The sequence below is a fragment of the Condylostylus longicornis genome, unplaced genomic scaffold (genome assembly GCF_029603195.1).
Source record: "Condylostylus longicornis isolate FDR11 unplaced genomic scaffold, ASM2960319v2 ptg000049l, whole genome shotgun sequence".
NCBI classification, from domain to species: domain Eukaryota; kingdom Metazoa; phylum Arthropoda; class Insecta; order Diptera; family Dolichopodidae; genus Condylostylus; species Condylostylus longicornis.
Window position 1 is genome coordinate 1,374,816 of NW_026578018.1, and position 23,470 is coordinate 1,398,285.

The 23,470-nt window shown below is 21.7% G+C and overlaps 2 protein-coding genes across 6 annotated transcripts; one reads left to right on the forward strand and one right to left on the reverse strand.

The window, feature by feature from the left end:
- The first annotated feature begins 22 nt into the window (after positions 1-22).
- On the forward strand, positions 23-12,540 carry LOC129611311 (probable serine/threonine-protein kinase MARK-A). Of its 3 annotated transcripts, XM_055524390.1 has the most exons (5): positions 23-829; positions 900-961; positions 1,645-1,771; positions 5,547-5,611; positions 10,275-10,480. In XM_055524390.1, the coding sequence occupies exons 1-5, from the start codon at positions 268-270 to the stop codon at positions 10,326-10,328; spliced, it is 870 nt and encodes a 289-aa protein (XP_055380365.1). In that variant the 5' UTR covers positions 23-267; the 3' UTR covers positions 10,329-10,480. The 3 variants fall into 3 exon arrangements, with proteins under 3 accessions (XP_055380365.1, XP_055380367.1, XP_055380366.1); XM_055524392.1 differs by lacking the exons at positions 5,547-5,611; positions 10,275-10,480 and adding an exon at positions 12,228-12,540; XM_055524391.1 differs by lacking the exon at positions 5,547-5,611.
- A 6,219-nt stretch (positions 12,541-18,759) lies between these two features.
- Positions 18,760-23,125, reverse strand: LOC129611304 (uncharacterized). 3 transcript variants are annotated; one of them, XM_055524381.1, is made up of 5 exons: positions 22,949-23,125; positions 21,561-22,698; positions 20,302-21,496; positions 19,802-20,236; positions 19,256-19,277 (listed from the first exon to the last, which is right to left on the reverse strand). In XM_055524381.1, the coding sequence occupies exons 2-5, from the start codon at positions 22,678-22,680 to the stop codon at positions 19,274-19,276; spliced, it is 2,754 nt and encodes a 917-aa protein (XP_055380356.1). In that variant the 5' UTR covers positions 22,681-22,698; positions 22,949-23,125; the 3' UTR covers positions 19,256-19,273. The 3 variants fall into 3 exon arrangements, with proteins under 3 accessions (XP_055380355.1, XP_055380354.1, XP_055380356.1); XM_055524380.1 differs by having other exon boundaries at positions 18,760-20,236; positions 22,969-23,125; XM_055524379.1 differs by having other exon boundaries at positions 18,760-20,236.
- Positions 23,126-23,470: the final 345 nt, after the last annotated feature.

A 23,470-nucleotide genomic window follows, 5' to 3' on the forward strand; every position in this document is an offset into this window, starting at 1 on the left:
TAATGCTGTCATTACAAAGTAAAACAAGAATTAATAATCGATTTTTTAAATTTTTATTTATTTAGTCGAATTTTACTTTGTTTTGTTAATTTTTCTTCGAAATAATTTCAAATACAAATTTTATAAAGAGAATTCTTTCATTTTTATATATTATTAATTATTTCATTTAATTAATTAAACTAAAAAAGAACAAAAATTTAATTTGTTATTATTTAAAATAAAAAAAAAGTTAAACGATAAAATATTTTTTTTTTGGTTAATTAAAACATGGTTTCAATATCCGAAACTACTGATAACCAATCTCATCAAAATCAACATAACATTCAACAACAACAACAACCATCACAACAGCAACAACAACAACAACATCATCATCATCAACAACAACAGCTAACACAAAAACAACAAGAACAACAAGAACAATTAATTAAATCAATTCAACTTTATCATAATCAACATAATAAAACAATGTCAACAAAACCAACATTAGAAGAAAATCAAACGGCAACACTTATAACAAGTAATGAAAATAATAATAAAAGTGTAGCAATAACAAATATTACAGCTGAAATAAATAATAAACAATTGCCAACAACAAAAACAACAATAAAATATGAAGAAGAAAAAATAACAACAATAAATAAAACGGTACAAAAACCACCAAAAAGTGCTGTTAGTGAACGTTCAATTGAAATTGAAATTGATAAAACGGCAATCACTACAAATATAAAACCAAGAAATTTAAAATTAGATTTAATAACGAGTAAAAGCGAAGATATTAAATCACCGAAAACACCAAAAACACCAAAATCACCATTATCAGCAGCTGGTAAATATTATAAATTTGAAGAAGAAAAAATTATTAATTTTGATATTTTAATATATTTTTTTCTTTGTAGGCCGTCTATCCCATCAGACTTCTTTATCATCGCAAATAGATGTTGTTGAAGATCGAAAAACTGTAAGTTACAAATGTGAATAACTGTAAAATAAATAAAATTTAATAATTAATAACTGTCACAACCGAAACTATTTTAGGAAATAGGGACTGTGAAAGGCAAATTATTTTCTTTTTTACTTTCTTTATTGAAAGTTGCTATGTTAGGCTTAATGGTACTTTTACAAATTTGCTGGAAAGGCAATACGATATGCTATTTAACAAGCACACAAAAAGCTTCATAGTAGTTTTAGTTTAGTCATCTCAGCCATTCAAAAAAATTAATTTTTAAAAATTTTTCACATTTACCTTTTCAATAAAAGCATTTTTAAGGTGATGCAACATTGCAGCTTTTCGTGATTTGTCAAACAGAAATTTGAATATTTTTAATAATGGAAAATTTAAATAATATTATATTAATTTTAATTTGAATTCTTTATCGTCTTATTTCTATCCAATCGAAATTTAATCATTCCGAAACTATAAGTAAGAGTAAAACTTTACTAAGAACACATTTAATTTTTTCGACTTTGTCATATTTTCCATTAAAATCACAGAAATCTAATTAATAATTAGATTTTTTAACTACAATAAATTAGAGATATAATTATAATTAGTAACAATTTTAAAAAATTTTATTATAATATATTAAATTAATTTTTTTTACATCTTTATTTTCAATTTAAATATAAAAATTATGAATAAAGCTTCGTGATGCTCTTTATCAAGGAATATTTCATCGTCATCGTAAAACGATATTCGCAATGGGCAGTTTCTTAAGAATGTTACGAAGTCGAAATTCTCAATATAATACAATAAGAAGTTCATCAGAAGGTGAGGATATTGATGATGCCAGATAAAAAATCACTAGATTGTTATTTTTTTATATTGACATATTATATGTATATATATTATATATATTTTATTTTTTCATTAATATTTTATAATATTATAATTATTATATTATATTTTTACTCATTATTTTACTTCTTAATTTGTTTTTTATTAACTACATTATATATATATATATTCTTATTAACCCAATAAAATATACACATATACATATGTCCATTTAAATATATGTATACTCTTATACAGTACTGTTCTACTGTTATATAATTCTATTTTTTCTAAAATATTAAAATTTTAATATATAGGGTTATTATGGTTATAAATAATATTATTGTCCGGGAGTAAATAAAATTATTTCGAAAGACATTTCAAAATTATAGGCGAATGGAAATTATATGTGGCTAGAAGTAATTTTCAAAACTTTATGTTTGTTTTGATTTGATGTCTCGTATTGTTTTAAAGCTGTATGAAGACTAATCTAAAAGAGAGGTAAACAATTTATAGGTAAATTTAATTAAAAAAAATTTTGAAAAATTAAATTCGAACTCAATTAAAATACATTAAAGGAAATATTGGCGAAATTTGCTTTGCAATTAAAAACTTTGAGATTTGCAATGTTCCTTCTGAGAATTCCAATAGATTTGATTGATCCTCTATATATCTTCGTATTCTCATTCCAATATTTGCATTTTCGTCGTCCTTTCCTACTACTACCGCTGTACTTATCATTCTAAAATAAATTGGAACTCAATGAAAACATTATTTCATCAATTTCATATAAATTATAAATGTTAAAATATCAATTAAACTTGGTGTATTAAAATGTATATATTGTTATAACAAATATACACTCATTTCGTTTCCTTTTTTAATAATTTCAAATGTAATTTTTTTGAAATCTCGATAGCAACGATGATTTTTTCCTTGCGAGATAAAATTTTGCGAGCCATAATCTAATTTTGGCGAATATTCAAGTAAGTTCTTTACGAACCATAATAATCACTAATAATTCTAAGAATATAAAACAAATTATTCGTATAATTTATTAAATTTTTTTTTATTTCTTTAAAATTATATTTATTAAATATATTTAATTATTATATCTATTTATATGTACATATGTATATGTATATTATAACAAAAAAAAAATATATATATATTTAACAAAGTAGATTTTATTAATTAACATTTTTTATACACAAAAATTTATTCAATAATTAATTATAGAATATAACATTGATATAATCAAATATTAGTTATAAATTATATTTTTTAATAAATTGAATCAAAAATAAAAATTTATAAAATTAAAAAAAAACAATTAGAAGATTTATATAAAATTTAAAATTTAATAAGAGAAAAAACAAAATATGATTTGAAAATTAATTAAAATTTAAATTTAAAAATTAATTTGAAATTTATTTAACAAAAAAAAAACCAATTAATATCTCCTATTTCTCTATGTATTACAAAAATTTTAAATTTATATAATTAAAAAAATAAATTAGAATTTTAAATTATTTATAAGTTAATAAATTTTTTTTAATCTCAGTTTTATTTCTTTTAACATTTTCAATACACACATACAAATAACATCGATTATTATTGAATATTTTTAATTAAATATTAAAATAAAACAATTTAAATGAAATTTAAATTAAATTTATTTTTGATTTCAAAATAAAAAACCAATTTATGAATACAATTTCTTTGAAATTAAATTTCATCTCATTTTTTTATAATTAATCATATCTATAATGAATTTGAAAATAAATGAAATCAAAGTGGAACAATCATAATAAAATTATAATATATAAAATTAACAAATTATTAAGATTTAAAAAAAATGAAAAAAATTTAATATTTACATAAAATGTTTATTAAATTAAAAAAACAAAAAAAAAAGTTTTAAACATAAATTAATGAATTTATAAATTAAATTAAATATCACATACATATATAATTAAATAAAATAATATAACACAAAAAAAAAATGGCTGATCCTATATAATAGTTCAATAAAAAATTAAATTTTTATTTTTTAAAATATAATATTAAATAAAACAGAATATTCAGTACCCTATAGTATATATACAAAACAGCTCAAGAGTTGGGATATTTGGTCGAGTAACTGTTTTATGGCAAATTTTAAAAATTTGGTAGTTCAAAAGTGATTTAACCTATTCAACGTGTAATGGGTAGGTGTTTCAGATGTTTATCGCTCATAGTAAATACATAGAACGAGATAGGAACTTCAAACTAGTATAACAAAACTATTTTGTCTAATAATTTTGAAGTTTAACATTCCATTACAGAAAGTTCAGACGGTTAATACAATCACATAAAAGCGGAATTCTAGTGTTATTACTTCTTTTTAGCACTTTTCCAAAAATTTTTTTGAAAAAAGTGCTTATTAGTTTCACTCTGTCCGTCCGTCCGTCCGTCCGTCTGTCTGTCCGTGTGTCTGTTTACAAAACTTCTACACCTTTGAAGATAGAAAGCTGAAATTTAATACGTACATAGATCTTTACTAGAAACTTATTTCCGTAGAACAAAATTTTTAGCTATCTCCCCCCCTCTAGAAGTTATACCCCCCCAAAACCCTAAAAATGGCCTTTTTTAAATATTTGTTGCAATGAAACCATAAGCATTTTTGAAATTTTGCAAACGCAGAAAGGCAGTGGCTTGCTTCCCCTTACGCGGTATACTATAGCTCAACTTAAGAAAAACAAAATGACCGCTCAAATTTACCGTTATTTAAAGTCCTTTTTTTCCAAATTTTTGATGTCGTTTTTCTTCTAGACCCCAGACTGTAGAAGCTTGAAATTTTAGGAGCTTTTAGATATTAATAAATAGTTCATTTTGTTAGAAGAAAATTTTTTTCTATCTCCACCCCCTCTCAAGTTAGCACCTCTTGAAATTCGTAAAATTTGAATTTTTGACACCTTATATTTCCGAAACCGCAAGCTTTTCCAAATTTTTATAAACGCAAAAAGCTAACGGTAAATTCCGTGAAATTAAAAAATATAATTATTTTTCTTAACTAACACAATTAAACCTTAAAATCCAAAATATATGCAATCCTAGAAATAGTTTTGTATATGAATGAAAATAATTTTAATAGTGTGATAGGTATACATAGACTGTATTTAAAAGCAGAATTTTCACTTGTTGAAGGGAAAAGTGCTACAATGCAAACCATTGGTTTGACCCAACTTTATTTAAAAACTTTACGTGTCACACCTTTCTGTATCTATAAAAATGAAATTCCAAATGTTATTATTCAACGATTTTTAATTGTTATTTAAAAATGGTTTTGTGCTGAAAATACACTTAGCATAAACTACAAAAAATTCAATGCCAATATCCCAACACCTGTAAATTAGTTCTCCCATTTTCTTATAAAAAATGCTCAATACAAGTGTAAATTTTAAAAATACGAGTATATTTCAAAAAATCACCATTTTGTTGTTCACCATTTTGTGAAATTGAGAAAAACAACAACAAAAACGTGAAGTAAACGTCAATAATTTTTTCAAAATTTTTATAAATAAAAATTTATTAATAATAAATAAAATAATTTATTAATATTTTGAACCAAATTTTATGTCTAAACTAAAAAATTACAATATTAATTTTTAATAAATACCTTTAATATTATAACTGTTAATAAAAAAATATTTATTTTGTATATTAATTTATACATTTTCGAAAAATGAAATATTTTGGTAAAAAAAAAATATATTCAAACTTTCAGACTTCACATGTAAAACTGTACTTGTTGATAAAGGTAAATCCAAGAGTATAGATGGCAATACAAAGGTATATAAATTATAATTATATAAAAATAATAAATGTAATTATGTACATACATTTACATAAATAATTATAATTTTTGATAATTATCGCTCTATATAGTTGCAAACTAAAAAATTATTTTTTTTTTTTATTAATATGTAATTAATTGTTTTTAATTATAAACGATGCTAGAATAAAGTTTTATGCTATTAATAATCAATTTTTAATATTTTTCAATTAAACTTACGGATAACATTAATTAAAATAATACGTTGACAAAGACAAACGAACGATTGAAACTATATAACATACAAATTAAAATAAATCAAGATATTCAAAATATTATATAAAATAACAAAAATATTATAAATTTTTTGCATAACTGGAATAATCATGGTCTAATTCATATATAACACGATTCGATTCGAATATTTACAATAATTACTTTCAAAATCCGTTCGATTCAGAACTTATGCGAAACACAATTGAATTACGTCAAAATGAATTAACAGAAATAAACAACACAATTTCAATATAGCAATAATATTAAATAACTCGAATATATATATATATTTTGTTTTTTCACTCCTAGGAGGAGCATAAGGCTAGTGCATAACATCATAGATATAGTCATGCCCCAGCTTCATTGCGTCATAGAGTTTTTAACTAGGTAGATGATTAGCCTGCCGCAGCTTCGAATATATATTTACAGCAATCATATTTTCATGTTGAAATATTTTTATTACAAATAATATGAGTTAAATACAAATTCGATTTTACTTAAATCTTCTTTAATATATATTAAAACAAAATTTATAAAAATCACATAAACTGTATATGAAAGACTTGTTTTCTATAATGTCAAGTATTCAAACATATTCGAAGACAATACAAAAGACTCCAAACCAGTGACACCAAAGACAGTATACACAATATTAATCATAGGGGGTTTTCGTTTAGTTCTACATTAGAACTAAAATTTCTAAATCGCAGCGTTAAGCAGTATGCACAAACTTTAGCTAAGTTTGTTTTGTTTACACAGTCTACAAATTCTGAAACTTCTAAGTAATCAGTCGTTCGAAAATAACTTACTTTAATAACCCTTGAATCTGCAATTTTGAAATTTAAAAGAAAAATTTCATGAGGCAGCGCCAAAATTTATACTAGAAGTCTGCGCTACATTTCTAACATTTCTTTATTGCAGATTGAATTTCCGAACGCAATTTATTGCAGCCAGTAATTTCCGAACGATCTATATTTTCAGTGTATGTAGCGTGATTTTTAGAACGTACTACAAGCTAGAACTATTCTAGAACTGAATAAACGAAAACACACATACACATATTTATCAAATATAATATAACAAAATATTGTCAATAAATAAAGCAAAAAATCGAGGTTTTTTCTAAAAATATTCAATTTTCTTTTTAATTCATTTACTAAATCAATAAAATTATAGCTCAAAATTACTATACAAAATATACCGCAGCATTTAATTTTATAATTAATTATTAAATCGTTAATAAATTTATTATACTCGTAATAAATAAATTCATTAAACAAAATTAACTAAATACATATTTAATAAATATAATTATATAATTAAATCAATTGTAACATTTAACTGCCAATAAATAACGTATCAACTTTTAAATTAATTAATTAATATACTTATATATTATATAATTATATAATATACTTTTCTATATATTTTAAAATTAAATCCAATTCTTAAAATATTATTCTCCTTCAATAAAATGCTTAGGATCAGCTATTGAATCTAAAAATTAAATTAAATTTTTAACAAATTAAAAAATTAATTTTTTCGACATTATTAAAAATCCATTTTTTTTTTTTTTTTTTGATTTGCAGAACTAAACATATCTTACTTACTCACATATTTTTATTTATAACAATTAACATTTGTATATCTAGTTCAAAAATTAATATTTTTTAGATTTATTCACATTCATTTAAAATTATAATTTTCGAATTATTTGTATTTTGTCAAATTTATTTGAATTATTATTAAGATTTAAATTATACAGAGATTACTACTTGTACAGAGTAATTCAGCAACAATAGTGATAATTTTTTTAATTTTTTACATTTTATTAGAAGATTTAAAATTTGAATTACAAATGCTACATCTCCTGTACTATAAAATATTTTTTAATATTTGACGAATTGAATTAAAGCTTAAGCAGTTTGGCTAAATTTTGTATAGAGAAAAAGGAAGATAATAAAAATTGGAAAATAATAAAAAATTGGAATTTTCTTAAAATTCGCTTGCATTTCCAAAAAAAAAAAAAACTTTTAAAATCAAATAACCTGCTATATTTTATTTTAAGCCCTCTATAATAGCTTTTCCAATATCTGTTTGTTTGATGCCTTTATGCCTTTTTTTGGAAAAACCTAGATATTTTAAAATTTTGCTTAGATATTTTAAAATTTCGCTAAATTTTCTTAAAATTCCCGAAAATGGTTTCGATTTGACACTATGTTCCGAACAAAAATTTTACTCATTTTCGACCCCCAATCTGATGGTATATGGCTCCTAATTTATTGCTGAATTACGCTGTATAATATAATTCAACTACTTTCAAGAGTATATTTCATTTATAAATCTTTCATAATAACGTTTTTTCTTTAATTTTCAAAATATTAAAATGCTTAAAACTAAAAATACTCTACTCAAATTCAAAACTAATAAATTATTTTACATAAACTTCAATTTATTGTAAAAAATTTAGAACGCCTACTGATATGCAATTTTATTTATAATTAACATTTTTTTCATTAAACCGTAATTAGTTTCTTTAGCTATTTAAAAAATATGTTAACATTTTATTCATATTCATTTATTTTTGTTTTTTGTTATAAAGTTTTTAGTTTCTGTTTAAGAGTTTCTGTATAAAAGAAAGCTTGTTTTTAATGTTTTAATAATAATTTAAATTCGAGTGAGCGAAAAAAAACATATTGAGAAATTGTAACAATACAGTTTATTTATATTTTCACTTTTCATTTGTCAAAACTGTTATATAATCTAATTTTCAGTTTTTATTAACCATATAGAAATAAAAGTTATCATTGATGCTCAAAGTAAACCTAGATTTCAAAGTAAACTAGAATAGATGTTTTTGACAATATAGCTTAAAAATTAATTGTTTTTAATTGGAAGTCTTAAAACAAAATTTTTTCATTAAGTAATTTTTTTGTTAATAAAAATTTAATTAGATTTTACATAATTTATAACATAAATTATAACATTTTCAAATTTAAGTAAAATTCGACCATATTCACAACCATATTCAAAAACCGAATTGTTAATTGTAATATTGAATTTTTTTTTAATTAAATCTAAAGTTTATCAATACAATGTTTGGTTTGCAATTCGTTCGACTATTGAAAAACTTGCTTCGTATAAACCAAAATATCTTTAAATCAAATAATTACCGGAAACTTATACATAAGGTTTTATTTAATCAAATCCTTTTTACTATATACAATGTTCTTTTTGTCAAATTTGGTGTACCTACAATTGCTCTTTTTCAAAATTTAATTTTATTTCAAATCCACTAGCGACACCAATTTATTTCTTCTTAAACTTATAAAATGTATAAGCAACTACCTACATTAACATATTGTACCTGAATATTAATCCGCGGAATGTATATGAAATGAATTTGATACTCTCCTCTCTTTATTTTTAATTTTAAATAATTATGATTAATTTAAATTAATATAGAACACCGAATATAGAACACCGAATTGGTGCGATTACAAATTGTATATGTATATTGTATACATATTATAGAAATTAAAAAATTTTTCTCATTTCTTGTAAAAATTTTTTTTTCTCTCTCCGTTCAAGTTATTTAAACTTCAACATTAATTCAAAAAAAATTTTATAACACAATCATTCTTAAACATATTTTTTGTCGTTTTGATATTATTGCGGAAATTTGTGTTTACAACCAACCTCTTACAAATTGTTAGGGAATAATTTTTTCCTCATAATAAATTGAATTGATTGGTAAACAATAATTATCCGGAAAGCGAATCGCAAAGTGCGTTGTACAATATATTTACCTTAAAAAATTAGATACTCGTATTATTTATATATGTGCAAATTATTTTCCACAAATGATTATTGTCCAAGTTTAATAAAATTTTTAAAATTTTGACGGGAAATATCAATTTCACTTAGTGGATCGTTTTCTAGAATAACCTCCAATTTTTTTGTTTATTTTGTTTAAAATTATTATCAATTTTTTTTTGGTTATTTTTTTATCAATACATTTATTATAATTTTCAATTTTATATTTTATATTATAAATATTTTCATTTATACTTTTGAACAGAAAAATATTCATTTTCTATTGATATTTAAATAAAATAAAATCAATTTAATTACAAAATTTTTAATAAAAAAAAAATAAATTTAAAATAAAACCTTTTTTAATATTATTATTCTTTAGTGTTAATATTTCGTATATGTAGATGTTTTTTTATTATATTATTAGATAGTTATATACAAAACATACATCCATACTTTTAAAAGTAAAATATAAAATTTTTAATACCCGATTATATTTTTCATATTGTATTTGTTTTCTTTTTCATTTTGTTTCTATTTCTTTCTCCTTTTCTCTCTCTCTCTCTCTCTCTCTCTCTCTCTCTTTAGATAATTTTGATTTATAACCAAGATCGATTTAAAAGATCACGATCACTTGACTGAAAACTTTGATGTTATTATTTAAATTACTACTTTTTATATTATATAATGTATATATTAAATAAATTATGAAAATTATATTATGTATTTAAAATATAAAAAATGTGAATAACAAGAATACAAAAAATATATACAACTTGAAAAATTGCTTCAAATTAACAAAAAAAAAAAAACAAAGACAACAAAGAAACAATAAAATATAAAAAGTAAATTAAAAAAATTACTAACTGTCATTTTTGATTTTTTTTTTATGACATTTTTTTAATAAATTAATAATGTCAAATATTAAAACTTTTAAAACAATTGAACAAATTAAAATTATTATAAATAAAGGGTAATTTTTTAAGTGTTTGGCTTATAAATTAAAAAATAAAAACGATAAATTCAAATTTTTCATTTGAATCGATTAACAACAAAATTTTCGATTCGATTTTTCGATTTCATTTAGTTTTAAAATATATTTTAATTGTTGACCACAATTACATTACAAGCTCAGTTTTGAATGATTTTATTTTTATTTAAAACATTTGCCGTTATATTACCTTCATGAAATGCCAATTTCATGTTGTTCAAAACTGCCATCGATGTCATTTAATCGAGCTCATAAATGAGCTGGTTTCTTTTGAAAAATGGTATAAGTTCATTTTTTCATATATTGAGATATTTAAGGTTTTGCATATTAATCAATTTAAAAATATTGACCATAATAATAATATTTTGTTTGTTTTATGTTTAAGCAGAACTCTATTGAAATTTTGATTGTAACTGTAGAGATAACGTGTCTATAGCTCATCAAAATCACCATTAACTTAATCTTTTTATAGTCACCATTGGCATTAACTCAGTGAACTTATACCACTTTCAAAAAAACCATCTCAAATAATGGATTTCATTAAATTCATTCTTAATGACATTTCATTAAATTTTCATATAAATATTTGAATTGTTATACAGTCATTGTCAATGGAATTTGAAGTGTTTTTCTCCCATTGAGAGCATATTGAAATGAATTACGATTTGACATTGAAAATTTTGACAATATGTTATGGAATGTTAAATATAAAAAGCCAAAAAAATCAAAAACAATAAAAATTACCCGTTATTTACCAAAATACATACATACATTCTATATAATTTTTAAATGTAAACGTTATACTAGATAAATATCTCATAAAACCGGATAGTTTAGTTACAAGAAAACAAGAAAAAATTTAAAAAGATTTACAAAATAATAAGAAAAAATGTAAGAAAAAGCAAAAAAAAAAATTGTTAAATTTATTTAAATATTATTTAAAATAAAAAAAAATAAATAAACCAAAATTGTATAACGATTATATATACGCGAATAATTTTATTACAAAATTAAAAATTTAATAAAATTAATTAGAAATCGATAAAGAATTATTATTTTTGAAATCGGTGCCAATATCATTATATAAATTGTTGTTTTTATCCAAATATTACATTTAAAATTTTTATCCGAAAAAAAAAAATGTTTGGTTATTATTTTTATTATTTTATTCATAGTGTACCCTTGTTTTGCCCTTATTTATTATTTATAGAGAATTATAAAATTGATGCATCAATGGTGTCGAATATTAATCCAAGTAATTTAATTTAGAATATATACATATATATACATATATTTATTAAATTATTAATAATAGTTTTAATAAAAATTAATTAATTAAAAAAAAAAAGAAAAACAAAATTACATCATATATATTAGGTTATGGCTTTTTTTAATATTATATATATAGAAATAAATAAATAATTCTAACATATATATATATATATATATAGAAATAAGTATACATTATTAATATTATGTATATAAAAAAAAATTAAAATTTTAATTAAAATATTTAATAATAATAATTTTTTTATCAATATATTTCACAGAAAAATAAACGACAAAGTTGCTGAAATAAAATATTATGTAAAATGTATAACAATAAAATTATTTTTTTTAATTTATATAATTTTTTTTTTCTTTTATTCTTTATATAAAATAATATTTTGATTTGTTTTTTTTTTGTTTTCTTTATAATTATTTTGTTTAAATAGTATTTTTGGTATATTTAATTTTAAAAATTATATCATAAATTACATTACATAAATATAATTCTGTTATAAATATATAATATAACAGAATATCATAATATGCATATTTAAAATTTATCTTAAATTGCTGAATTTTCAATTCCACAATATATATACATATATAGATTAAAACTTATATATATAATAATTATTATATTTACAAAAAAAAAAAAAAAAGAAACAAAATTTATATACATATTTAAATATATAGAAAAACTTTATTTTATTTTATAGTCAAACAATTTAATAATAATATGCAAACTATTAAATAATATTAATAATAAAATATTGTATAACAAAATTAAACAAATATAAAAAATAAATCTCCATATCAATAATTTTTCTTATGCATTATATGTCATGGTTCCAACCAATTGAAGAAATCCGAAATAATCTAAAATTAAAAAAATTTAAATATTTTTAAAAGCATTAGTTTAAATTATTAATAACAAAATACGATTGTTTTTATAATTTAAAATATTTCTTGACAATTTTTATGAAATTTAACCTACGTCTATTGAATTTTATTCTAGAGTTTGTCTTATCATAAAATTAATTTTAATTATCAATTATCATATTACAATATTTTCAAACATTATTCGGAAAATGATTATCCTTTAAATATTAATTATGCTAAACAAACAATTAAAATATCATTTCTGATTAAAATAACAATTGATAAAGTAATTAAAACTCAATATTGAACATTGACAAAAATTGCCAAGAAAAACGTTCAACTACTTAAAGGAACCTATTTTTGATTTCACTAAATACCTGTGTATTTACACAACTGTTTTTTGCATCAAAGCTGAATAAAACTTATTTTAACCATTGATGTAAAAGTCGTCATGTAAACATATAGGTAATAAAATAATATTTATTAAATCAATTCATTATATGCAATATAAAACAAATAACATAGAAATAATAATGCAATATAATATAATAAAATTAAATTAAATATAAATAATAAAATATAAAAATTATAATAATAATAAAATTAAATCTTTATAAAAATAATATTAAAACTGCAAAAGCTAGTACCTATACATACTTATATGTATGTAATATAAAATAAATTTGCGTGTATTTAAATAAATAGTCAATTGTATACAATAGCGTGCAAAATTTATCTCAATACATACATTCATACTTTGGTCATTAAGATATATAAAGGAAAGGTATAAATACGATTATATATCGTATTTGTCATACATATTTATTTATATTATGGCTCGACCTAACAAATTATTGATAATGAAACAAAAGCTACTTTCTCAGGTTAAGTTCCAGGTTAAAGAAAAAAATCTGCACTGAATTTATTTTTATGCATATTTCGTTTCTATTTAATTTTATACCTTATTTAACCAGAAATACCTTAATTTAAATTATTATTAAAATAAAAATTCTTAAACTCTTTACATTATTCTTTACACTAATATAGGGTAAAAAACCCAATAATAATGAGCTGCATTAAGGAAAATTTTCATTTTAATTGAATATTTAGAAAATTTGCTATAGCATTATAAAAATAATTTGAAGAAATTGATTTAATCAATTGAAAAAAGAATATTTACAAAATAAAATCGGCGTTTAGATCCTTTAACAGAAAGGTATTTTGGCATACTTTTGACATATACGAGTAGTATAAATATATATTTTTTTGACGTATTACCAATTATGTTTAATTTTGCTTTTGCTCAATCCATAATTTTAATAATCAAAGTGTATCATACGTTCTTCTTATTCCATTATACGAGTATATTCACATTCTTTTTATTCCATTACGTCAAAATTTCAGCCATTTGGTGACACCTAAAAGAATCATTTTGTTAAAATTAAACGAAAAAGTGCTTATAACATTTTTTTTTTAAATGAAAATTTACACTAACTTTGTAAATACCTTAAAGTTAGATCCAATATTAGTTTAAATTATTCAGCAATTGAAATAGAATTACTGAATAATTTTTGATTTGTTGAAAATTTGAGGTTGTATACCTATGACAACTACTAACAGGGCCCGGAATTTTGCACGCTAAGTTTTATTTTAAAATATGTATGCATATTATAATATATATATATATATTTATTTTATACATATATTCTCATATATGCAAGCGAATACGTACATAAAAGAAATAAAAAATCTTACACAAGCAACTTCACATACATATATTTGTATATATATATCCCTTATATATATTCGATAAATTGACCCAGGCCTTAATAATAAAATTAAATAAAAAAAAATATATATAAAAAGCATCGCGTCGCGTAGATAGGTAGGTTTTTTTTTGTATAAAATACAAAAAATTAAAAAAAAAAAAACAATATTACAACACTCATTTCAAAACAAGTAAAAATTTATAAATATTAATGTTTTTCAAGTATATAAAATAAATTATGTACAGTATATAAAAATTATTAATTTTGTATGATTTTCCTGTATCTACATACATAAATATTGAAAACTGCAAAAATTTCAGCAAGGGGATGTGTCAAAACAGTCTATTTTTCAATCAATTATTCGGCAGATTTTTACCTTTCTATACTTTTTCTGAAGTAATTTTTACTATGAATTATTTTGTATAAACCTAAACTTAAATAAAATTTGAATATTTATGTAATAAAAAAAAAATAAAAACAATTTAGAATTTAGCTAATTATGCAAATATTTTGTTTCTCACACGGCAAATCCAACTTATCTTTGCAAATTTGAGTTACTAAAATAATAATTAAGTGTTAAAATAATTTATGTTTTATATTTTAATTAAATAAATTAATTAAAACAGTTTTGCCATTGTCTTCAACTTCAACTTGCATAATCTTAATTCATGCTACATGAAAAATTTTGACTTAAATTTACAATCATTTTTTTTTTGCTAATTATTTAAATAACAAAACAAACATTTTCCCTTTGCATATTTTATACATACATATTATAATGTTTATATGGTACAAAAATTTTTAAGTTTATTGTCTTGTGTCAAAATAACATAACGCATCATCCGCTAGTATTGTATTGTAGCCGAATTAATTTCTCTACTGGTACACAAATTATCGAATTAGTTCTTTGTTTCTTTCTATTTTGGTTATATTTTTTAAGTGTTAGCATTTTTCGATTTGTAAATTTTATATATAATTGTACGTTACTAAATATACAACAAAATCTAAGATTAAATCTATTACAAAGTCTGATAAGTGTTTACATATCAGGTCACAGGTACCGTTTATAAGTATAATAAAATCTAACATTATATTTACGACAAACTCGATTTACTTTTTACATATCAAATCGAAATAATCAGAAGAATCTCAGACTTTATGTCAAAATTAAATAATTTTGCTATAAAAATTATAATTAAAATAAAAATTAGCTAATCGCTGTTAAAAACTCCCATTAAAAATAATTGTCACCATTTTGCTCTTAAAAATGGTAAAAGTAAATCTGATAATTGTTGTCAGACAAAATCTCAAGTCAAACAGTGTTCACATAATATGACTTTCATCAGACTCAGATTTAATCTTATCTATATATATGTTATGTATATAAAATAATTTCTTAAATATGTTCTTAATTTTTTTTTCGTTCTTATATATGAGACGCTTAATATTCAATTCAATCAATTTCATATGCAAATGTACCATATAAAAACTATATTTCGTTTATAACCCAAAAAAAAAACAAGCATCAATGTGATTACAACCAAAATATAAAAAAAACCCAAAATAAAAATTAATATCGATTTAAAACAAAAAAATAAAAATTTTAAATAAAATATATAATAAAAAAAATTATATATAATTGTTATAAAATTATTAAAATTATGTTAAAAATTAAATAATATTAATTATTATTAGATTATTATATAAATAAAATAAAATAAGTTAGAAGAAACGCATATAAAAAACTATAAAATAAATTAAAAAATTATATAATATACTCTAAAAATTACGTGCTTTTTTATATAGACATACATACATATAAGTATATATATATATATATATATATAGAAAAAAAAATTATTACATTTCATATAAATTATAAGAGAAATTAAATAATTTTATTCTAACTTTTTATTAACCATTTATAATTATATAAATTATATGATTATAGAAAATAATATAATAAATTAATTATTATGAAATATACACGTAATACAAGTAATATATACATATTTATAATATGAATATATATATGTATATATAAATACATATTTATGGTCGATAAATGTAATTCTAATTATATATATAATTAAAGATATACATGCAATTATAAAAAAATACATATATATATATTATATTATTATATAAATGCACTATGCTTTTACCTTTTTTCTCTCACCACAATATAATTATAATTATAATATAACAATAATATGTATATAAGATGTATAGTTAAATATAAATAAGAAAATACTCACTTATATATGTACGTATATATGAGTACACAATATCAATAAGCTAATAAATTTTTTCGCTTACACAAGCAGCAAGTCAATAAGTTCGAAACGCATGTTTTCTATGTGTTATTATTAAAAAATATACTTATATTTAAAAATTCATCGAATATTGTCGATAATTAATAAAAAATAAGGTATTAAGTATTCGAATTAATGTTTTTCACAAACATTAATTGACATTTTTCAATCAAAATCAATCAAATAACAGACGAATTAAACGAAACCTTAAAAATATTTTCTTAATCATATTATATGCATATAATTTATCTATATAGTACAGACACAAAAACAATAGATATAATTATATTTAATAATATAATTTATCTATATACATAGACACAAAAAACAATTTTATATTATTTTCATTTTACAGAAATTTAAAAATTTGTTATGCTTATATTTTGTGAGACTCCTATAATACAAATAACAAAAATATTTTATGTATATATTATAATATATTATTGTAACATATAACAATTTATAAAATAATTAAATATACATTTTTTGTACTTTTAAATACATTGTTATTATTATTATTAATATTACTATTATTATTATTATTTTAAAATTTCTGTATGTTTATTATAATAACGTCTATTATTAAAAATATGTATGTATAAACTTAGTTTTTATCAGTTTATGTATTTTTACTTATCTTTCTTTTTTTCCATATTTTATTTAAAAAAAAAAATTGTTTGTTTTAAATATAAAAAAATATAATTGTAATTTTATTTACAAAACAGTTATTCGATTATTACAATAATAACGATAATAATAAATATATTATACAAAAAATATATGAGCATTTTGTTTTAATGAATTAAAAATCTTTGAGTATTGCAGAATCACTACAGTTGTATTTTTTTTGAGAATCAACCTTGTGAGAAGTGACCGTCAATCTTTTTTTAACTGGTATACTAAAGTCCTGCATTTAATTCGATTTTCGTATTTGGAAAAATGGTAAGGCTGCACCAATCAATTTATATGGCACTACCTTTCCATTTCTTCAATAGTTTATTAATTATTTATTACGAAAATCGTTTCACGAAAATCAAATTACATAGTAAGGGTATCCCCCAATGTGCCTAATTAAAAATAAAAGAAAATTAGAATAAAATGAAAAAGTCGTTATAATATTGTACATATATATGGGTCGAAATTGATGAAATAAGTTAACTGAAATTGAAGTTTTGATTAAACATAACAGGGTAAAATTTTTAAAGAAATGAATTGTTATCTGAAGCGTTTTTTTTATTTTTCTTTCGGGAAAACATAAATAAAAGAAGATAGGTGAAATGTAGGAGTCTTCAATAATTTTTTATATTGTAAATGCGTTTCTTTAAACGTTGACTCTAAAAAATTCGGAAGCTTGGGATGTGTTTTAAAGACATAACGTAAACAACTTTGCCAACCCTATATGAAGTTCTTGGTTTTTGGGAAATTTTCAAGAACAGTTTGGTTCCTCAATGAGGCTGACAATAAAGTTTGTGATGAATTATAAAATTTCCTAAAGTTTTCTGAGAATTTATCAACTGCTGGTATTTCGTAATATTCACTAAATGCGGTTTGAATAACAATACAAAAAGCCTCATATGAAAATAATAAACTCAAAAACTAATAAACTAAAAAAGAATATAATTGTGGCGTTTAAAGGCGGGGTCATTTTCATATAATCTAGCAAGAGACGAGGTTTTCTTGTCAAAAATGCACTTTAACTTTAGACTATACGATTTTATCTTATCTATTGGACTGACAACGACCTTACATTTTTTTTATCACTTCCCACAAAAATACTACACAGCCTATTAAATTCAAATGGACTGAATTGTGTTTTTGTGGGAAGTAACCGTTAATCTTCCAACAATATTAGGTTTTATCATTTTTTTTACACAATACAATTTTATACAAATTTTCAAAAAATATGTTTACAAATTTAATATAAAAAATATAGTGCCGTTAGTAATATCAAATATAAATACAAAGTATTTAAGTACAAAGTAAATTACATTATATAATTACAAAAGTATATAAAAATAAAGATAAATTTCAATTTTCAATTAGTTGTTGTTTAAATATAATTTAATTCTCTTATCTTCTGTTTTCAATAAAGTTTCATTATATTTTCGTTTTTTATCGTTATCCTCAATAATTTTTTGGACATTTGTTAGAAAATGAACAACCAAAGCACACCCAGATGATTGCAATGGTTGGTGTAATAAACCATCAATAATATCTGTTATGTTCCCTTCATTTTCATCATTATCAAGAAGTTCATAAAATTGCTGAAACTCTTTTGCTAATTGAACTGCAACAATTGTTTTGTACTTCTGTATTTCTCTATCAATTATATTACGAATTTGTTTACCGAATTCTAATAAATTTTTATCTACATTAAAATAAATTAAAATTAATTCAAAATTCATATAATATGAATAAAAGTAGATCTCTGGATCGAAAATTTCTTTTAATGGTTCTACAAAATTTGGAATTAAAAAATTAATGAAATCTTTGTCTTCTAAGCTAAGTACCAACATTTTTCGAATTATTTCGTTTATAAAGTCAAATACCAATTCTCTTACAAAATAAACATTGTTGTTCTCATCATATGAATTCCAATTTTTAAATGCCACTTTAATCTTTTCAAAAATCAGCTTTATTCTTTCTTCCACGTCAGATTTAGATGTTTTGTTCGAAAACAAATAGCTCGCCGCGATTGTTGAGTAATTTGAACAAACAGATTGATGTAATTTTATATTCAAAAAGTTTTCTCTTAATAGATATTCAATGAAATCTTTCGACATATAGTTTATTTTAAAATTTATATTGTGCAACATTTTAAATCTTGTTTTTTGAAGATCAGGTACTTCATTTTCGATTTTCAAAATTTTTTTATATATTAGTTCTACATACTGTGATAAATAATCAAATGGAATGTTGTTGGTGTTAGCCAAAATTTCAATCATATCTTTGTCTTTACTACTTAATTGGTTTATGCAATTTTCCAATATATTCCACCAAGTCAGTTTATCAAAATCATTCATAAAATATTTAAGTATGGTTTGTAACAAAATTTTTCTTGTTGTTGGATTTTTTTCTTTAGTCCAGTTTTCGTTTGTTAGAATAACTGATGAATTTTTATTCAAAATCGTATACAGAAGTCTAAAAACGTGTTTTCTGAACGAAACAGGCGCATTGATACATTTTTCAAGAAACTCTTTTGATTTATAATAAGGGATTTTTTTGCAAATACTGTTAAGACTTCCAACTGTCCATTGTAAATAATCTCCATAACAAAAAGCTTTTAATGCATTCAGAGTTTCCGGATCGGATTTAAATCTTTTTAAACTAGAAATTCAAATTTTATGTAAATACATTTTTAGTACATAACATTATAAGTGTGTTAGACTTACCTGTAAGCTATTCGTTTTTGGTACATAAACTTGTACTGGCATTCATCACTTTCAGTATTAGGTGCCTTTTCCTTAGGATAATAGGGTTTCACTATTTCGAAAAACTCATCATTTGTTAAATGTGAAGACAATATCCATATAGCGTACTCTTTCAATTCGTCAGTTTCTTTGTTTTTCAAAATTTCATACAACTTTTTGTGAAATGCCGTTTCTAATCCTGGCACCTTTTTTATAAATTGGTAAAAGTACATCTTTCCACAAAAAGTGCAGTTCCTTTGCCTCAGGAACGTAATAAAGATATCACATATTTTTGGTATTATAAATGGTAAATAATCAGGATCACACTCTGCATATTTTCCAAAATTTTGCAAATTTCCAACGTCACTGATGCCTCTAATATATATTTTTTTTATACCTGTAATTTCTTCTTTAAAATATTTTGCAATATTTTGATCTCTTTCCAGAAGATTTATAATTTTAGCCAAGTTATTAAGATTTTTTTCTTCTCTTTCATCAATTTTTCTTTTGTAACATTGCATAACAAATTCAAATTCAGCAATATTTAAAGAATCCTTTGGATGATCTTTATTGTAATTATGGTAGCATTCTAATAAATAATCACTATTTTTTTCATCTACACATTTTGATGCCAATTCTAATACCTTTTTACTTTTTGTTTTTAAAATATGATTAAATGCCCATTGAGAATGCGCTTGCTGGCAAAATAGTCGAAACCAGTTTTTGAATAAAGTTTTATCTTTAGTTGAATATTTTAATGCTTCCGTAAAAATAATGTTTGGAATATTAACGGAATATGCATTAAGTTCAGATTTCAAATCGAAGTTATATATCATATTGTAAATTTCTTGCCAATGTTCTGCATTATATGTAAATAATTTCTTTTCCAAAGAAAATCCAAGAATTGAAATTAAGTAGCTTCTTACAGACACTTGTTCATTTTTGAATTTTGTGTTTACATATTTTAATGTTTCAATCAAAGCTTTCGAATCTTTGTTTATTACACATGTAAATATCAAATTTTTGAGAAACTCTTTACGATCTGTAACATTGGTTGAAGTCTGAATTAATTCTTTCAATTTGGGAATTGATACATCTGTTTTCATGTACGGAATCCATTCAGAGGGTTTTTTACTCTTTGGGTCTGAATCGTTTTGTATGTCATCGCTGCTTGCAGCTAAAATTTTACAAAAGAAAATTTAATTTACATCAAATTAAAAAAAAAACAGGTAGAAACTTACTTTTTTCAAATTTTTCCTTTGCATACATATGTCTTAAATCATTATCTTCCATCCATTTTAGTAATTCAAAGTTAATATTATTGTTGTTGGCTAGCAATTCTTTACCATAAACCCGTTTATAGCATTTTTGAATAATATCCAGCTTTATTTTATTTCTTTTTATTTTATCAATGTAACAACTTACTTGATAATTTATTACTGGAATACGGACTGAATTTGGATTGTTTTTAGGAAAAAGTTCACATAAATATATTTCCAGTTGCTCTTTTGTAAGATATTTCAGGATAATAAATTGATTATATCTATTTGATTCTGCATCGGATAATACAAAATCAGAAAACAATTTAATCAACTTTTTTGTTAATTTTCTGCTGGCTTTAAATGAACTTAAAACACCTTTCTTTCTATCAATTAACTTGAAGGCATCTTGTGGATATACATCAAACAATTTCAAAAAAATGTTCAAATAATCATCTAAAGAACAATTATTTGGGAGTTTTTCTTTTTTATGAAGTTCTACTAACGCTTCAATGTAATGTAAAACATCTTTCGGACGAGTTCTGATAATATCTAAAAGATCTTTCTCATTTAAAAATACATTCCTGTTCAATGTTTCAATCCATACATCTAATGTGCAAAATTTTAAAAATGGTCGGGCTGTCTCAATACCATAAATTGTATTCAATTGATCAAAACAATTTTTTGAATATTCAGGATCTTTTATGTTTCTTTGTACAGCTTTAAGAATTTCTTTTCTTTGTGAATATGAAATTTGTGGAAAAATTTTTTCGTTTAAAAATTTTATAGAATAATTTGGATTTCCCCAAAAAAAATCACAACGCTTAATAATTGTATCAATAATTTCTTCATCTTCCGATAATAAGGATTGAATGAGAATATCATCATTTTTCGTTTCAATTAAAATGTTTATATAAAGCCGTTTAACAAATTTTTCAAATGTTATAATTTTTCTGGGATTTAAGAATTCACAAATTTCTGCTTTACTATATTTGTTAGCCTTAAATTGTTTTGTTATTGTGTTCACCAATTGATGTTTCTCTCCGTCTTTCAATAACTTATTATTTAATTGAACCAGATCCAAAACTAAGTTTTGTTCCATTCTTAAAATTTAAGTGATCTACAAGAAATATACATATATAATTAAATTATATGTAACTATTTAATATATAATTTAAAGAGCGATTTATAGGAATACGCAACACATGCTCATTTTATTAATTTTTCATTCAATTTCTTCTTTCAATTAAAAATTAAGAAATATGATGTCATCTCAAAAAAAACTTCCAAGTACAAAAAAAAATTATTCGCCTTAATATTAAAATACTTGAGGAAAAACTAATAAAATAAGGAAAAACATTAAAACTAACATTATTTCTTAGTTTCATACAATTTAAATTTAAATTTAAAATATTAATCCAAATTCAAAACCATTATAGAAAAGCCGGTTTATATATACAAATATATTCATCCATATCTCATGATTTTTTGTAATGTCAAGATTTATATCCAAACAAGCATACTACACAGTAACAATAAGATATTAATATATTTAACACCTTATATATGCGGATGTGTGTTTCATGACTGACAGCAATTATTTTTGCCATGTCAAAATATGTTTAATTTGTACTTATAATAGCAAAGTGTTGCCTACACAACAAATTTATAATTTCAAATATCCACATTAATCTTATGCCAACATCTAAAAATAACGTTTTAACGCAGAAATTTAAGTGTTTCATTTTTTCCAATTAAAACTTATTGACATGGAAAGAGGCAATAAATATGAAGAATCTATACATCTAAGGTGACCGTCACATGTTAGACTAAGTCTAAGATTTAATGAAAATTTTCACAACAAATTCATATAATACCTTTATGTGAAACTT

Bases quoted from the DNA above. Each gene is read 5' to 3' on its own strand.
- LOC129611311 (XM_055524390.1), top strand. From the start codon at position 268: ATGGTTTCAATATCCGAAACTACTGATAACCAATCTCATCAAAATCAA. The intron at 830-899 runs GTAAATATTATA...TTTTCTTTGTAG, and splicing joins ATCACCATTATCAGCAGCTG to GCCGTCTATCCCATCAGACT. The intron at 5,612-10,274 runs GTATATAAATTA...CTCTCTCTTTAG, and splicing joins GTATAGATGGCAATACAAAG to ATAATTTTGATTTATAACCA.
- LOC129611304 (XM_055524380.1), bottom strand. From the start codon at position 22,680: ATGGAACAAAACTTAGTTTTGGATCTGGTTCAATTAAATAATAAGTTA. The intron at 21,497-21,560 runs GTAAGTTTCTAC...GTAAAATTTTAG, and splicing joins AAAGGAAAAATTTGAAAAAA to CTGCAAGCAGCGATGACATA. The intron at 20,237-20,301 runs GTAAGTCTAACA...TTGAATTTCTAG, and splicing joins CAAAAACGAATAGCTTACAG to TTTAAAAAGATTTAAATCCG.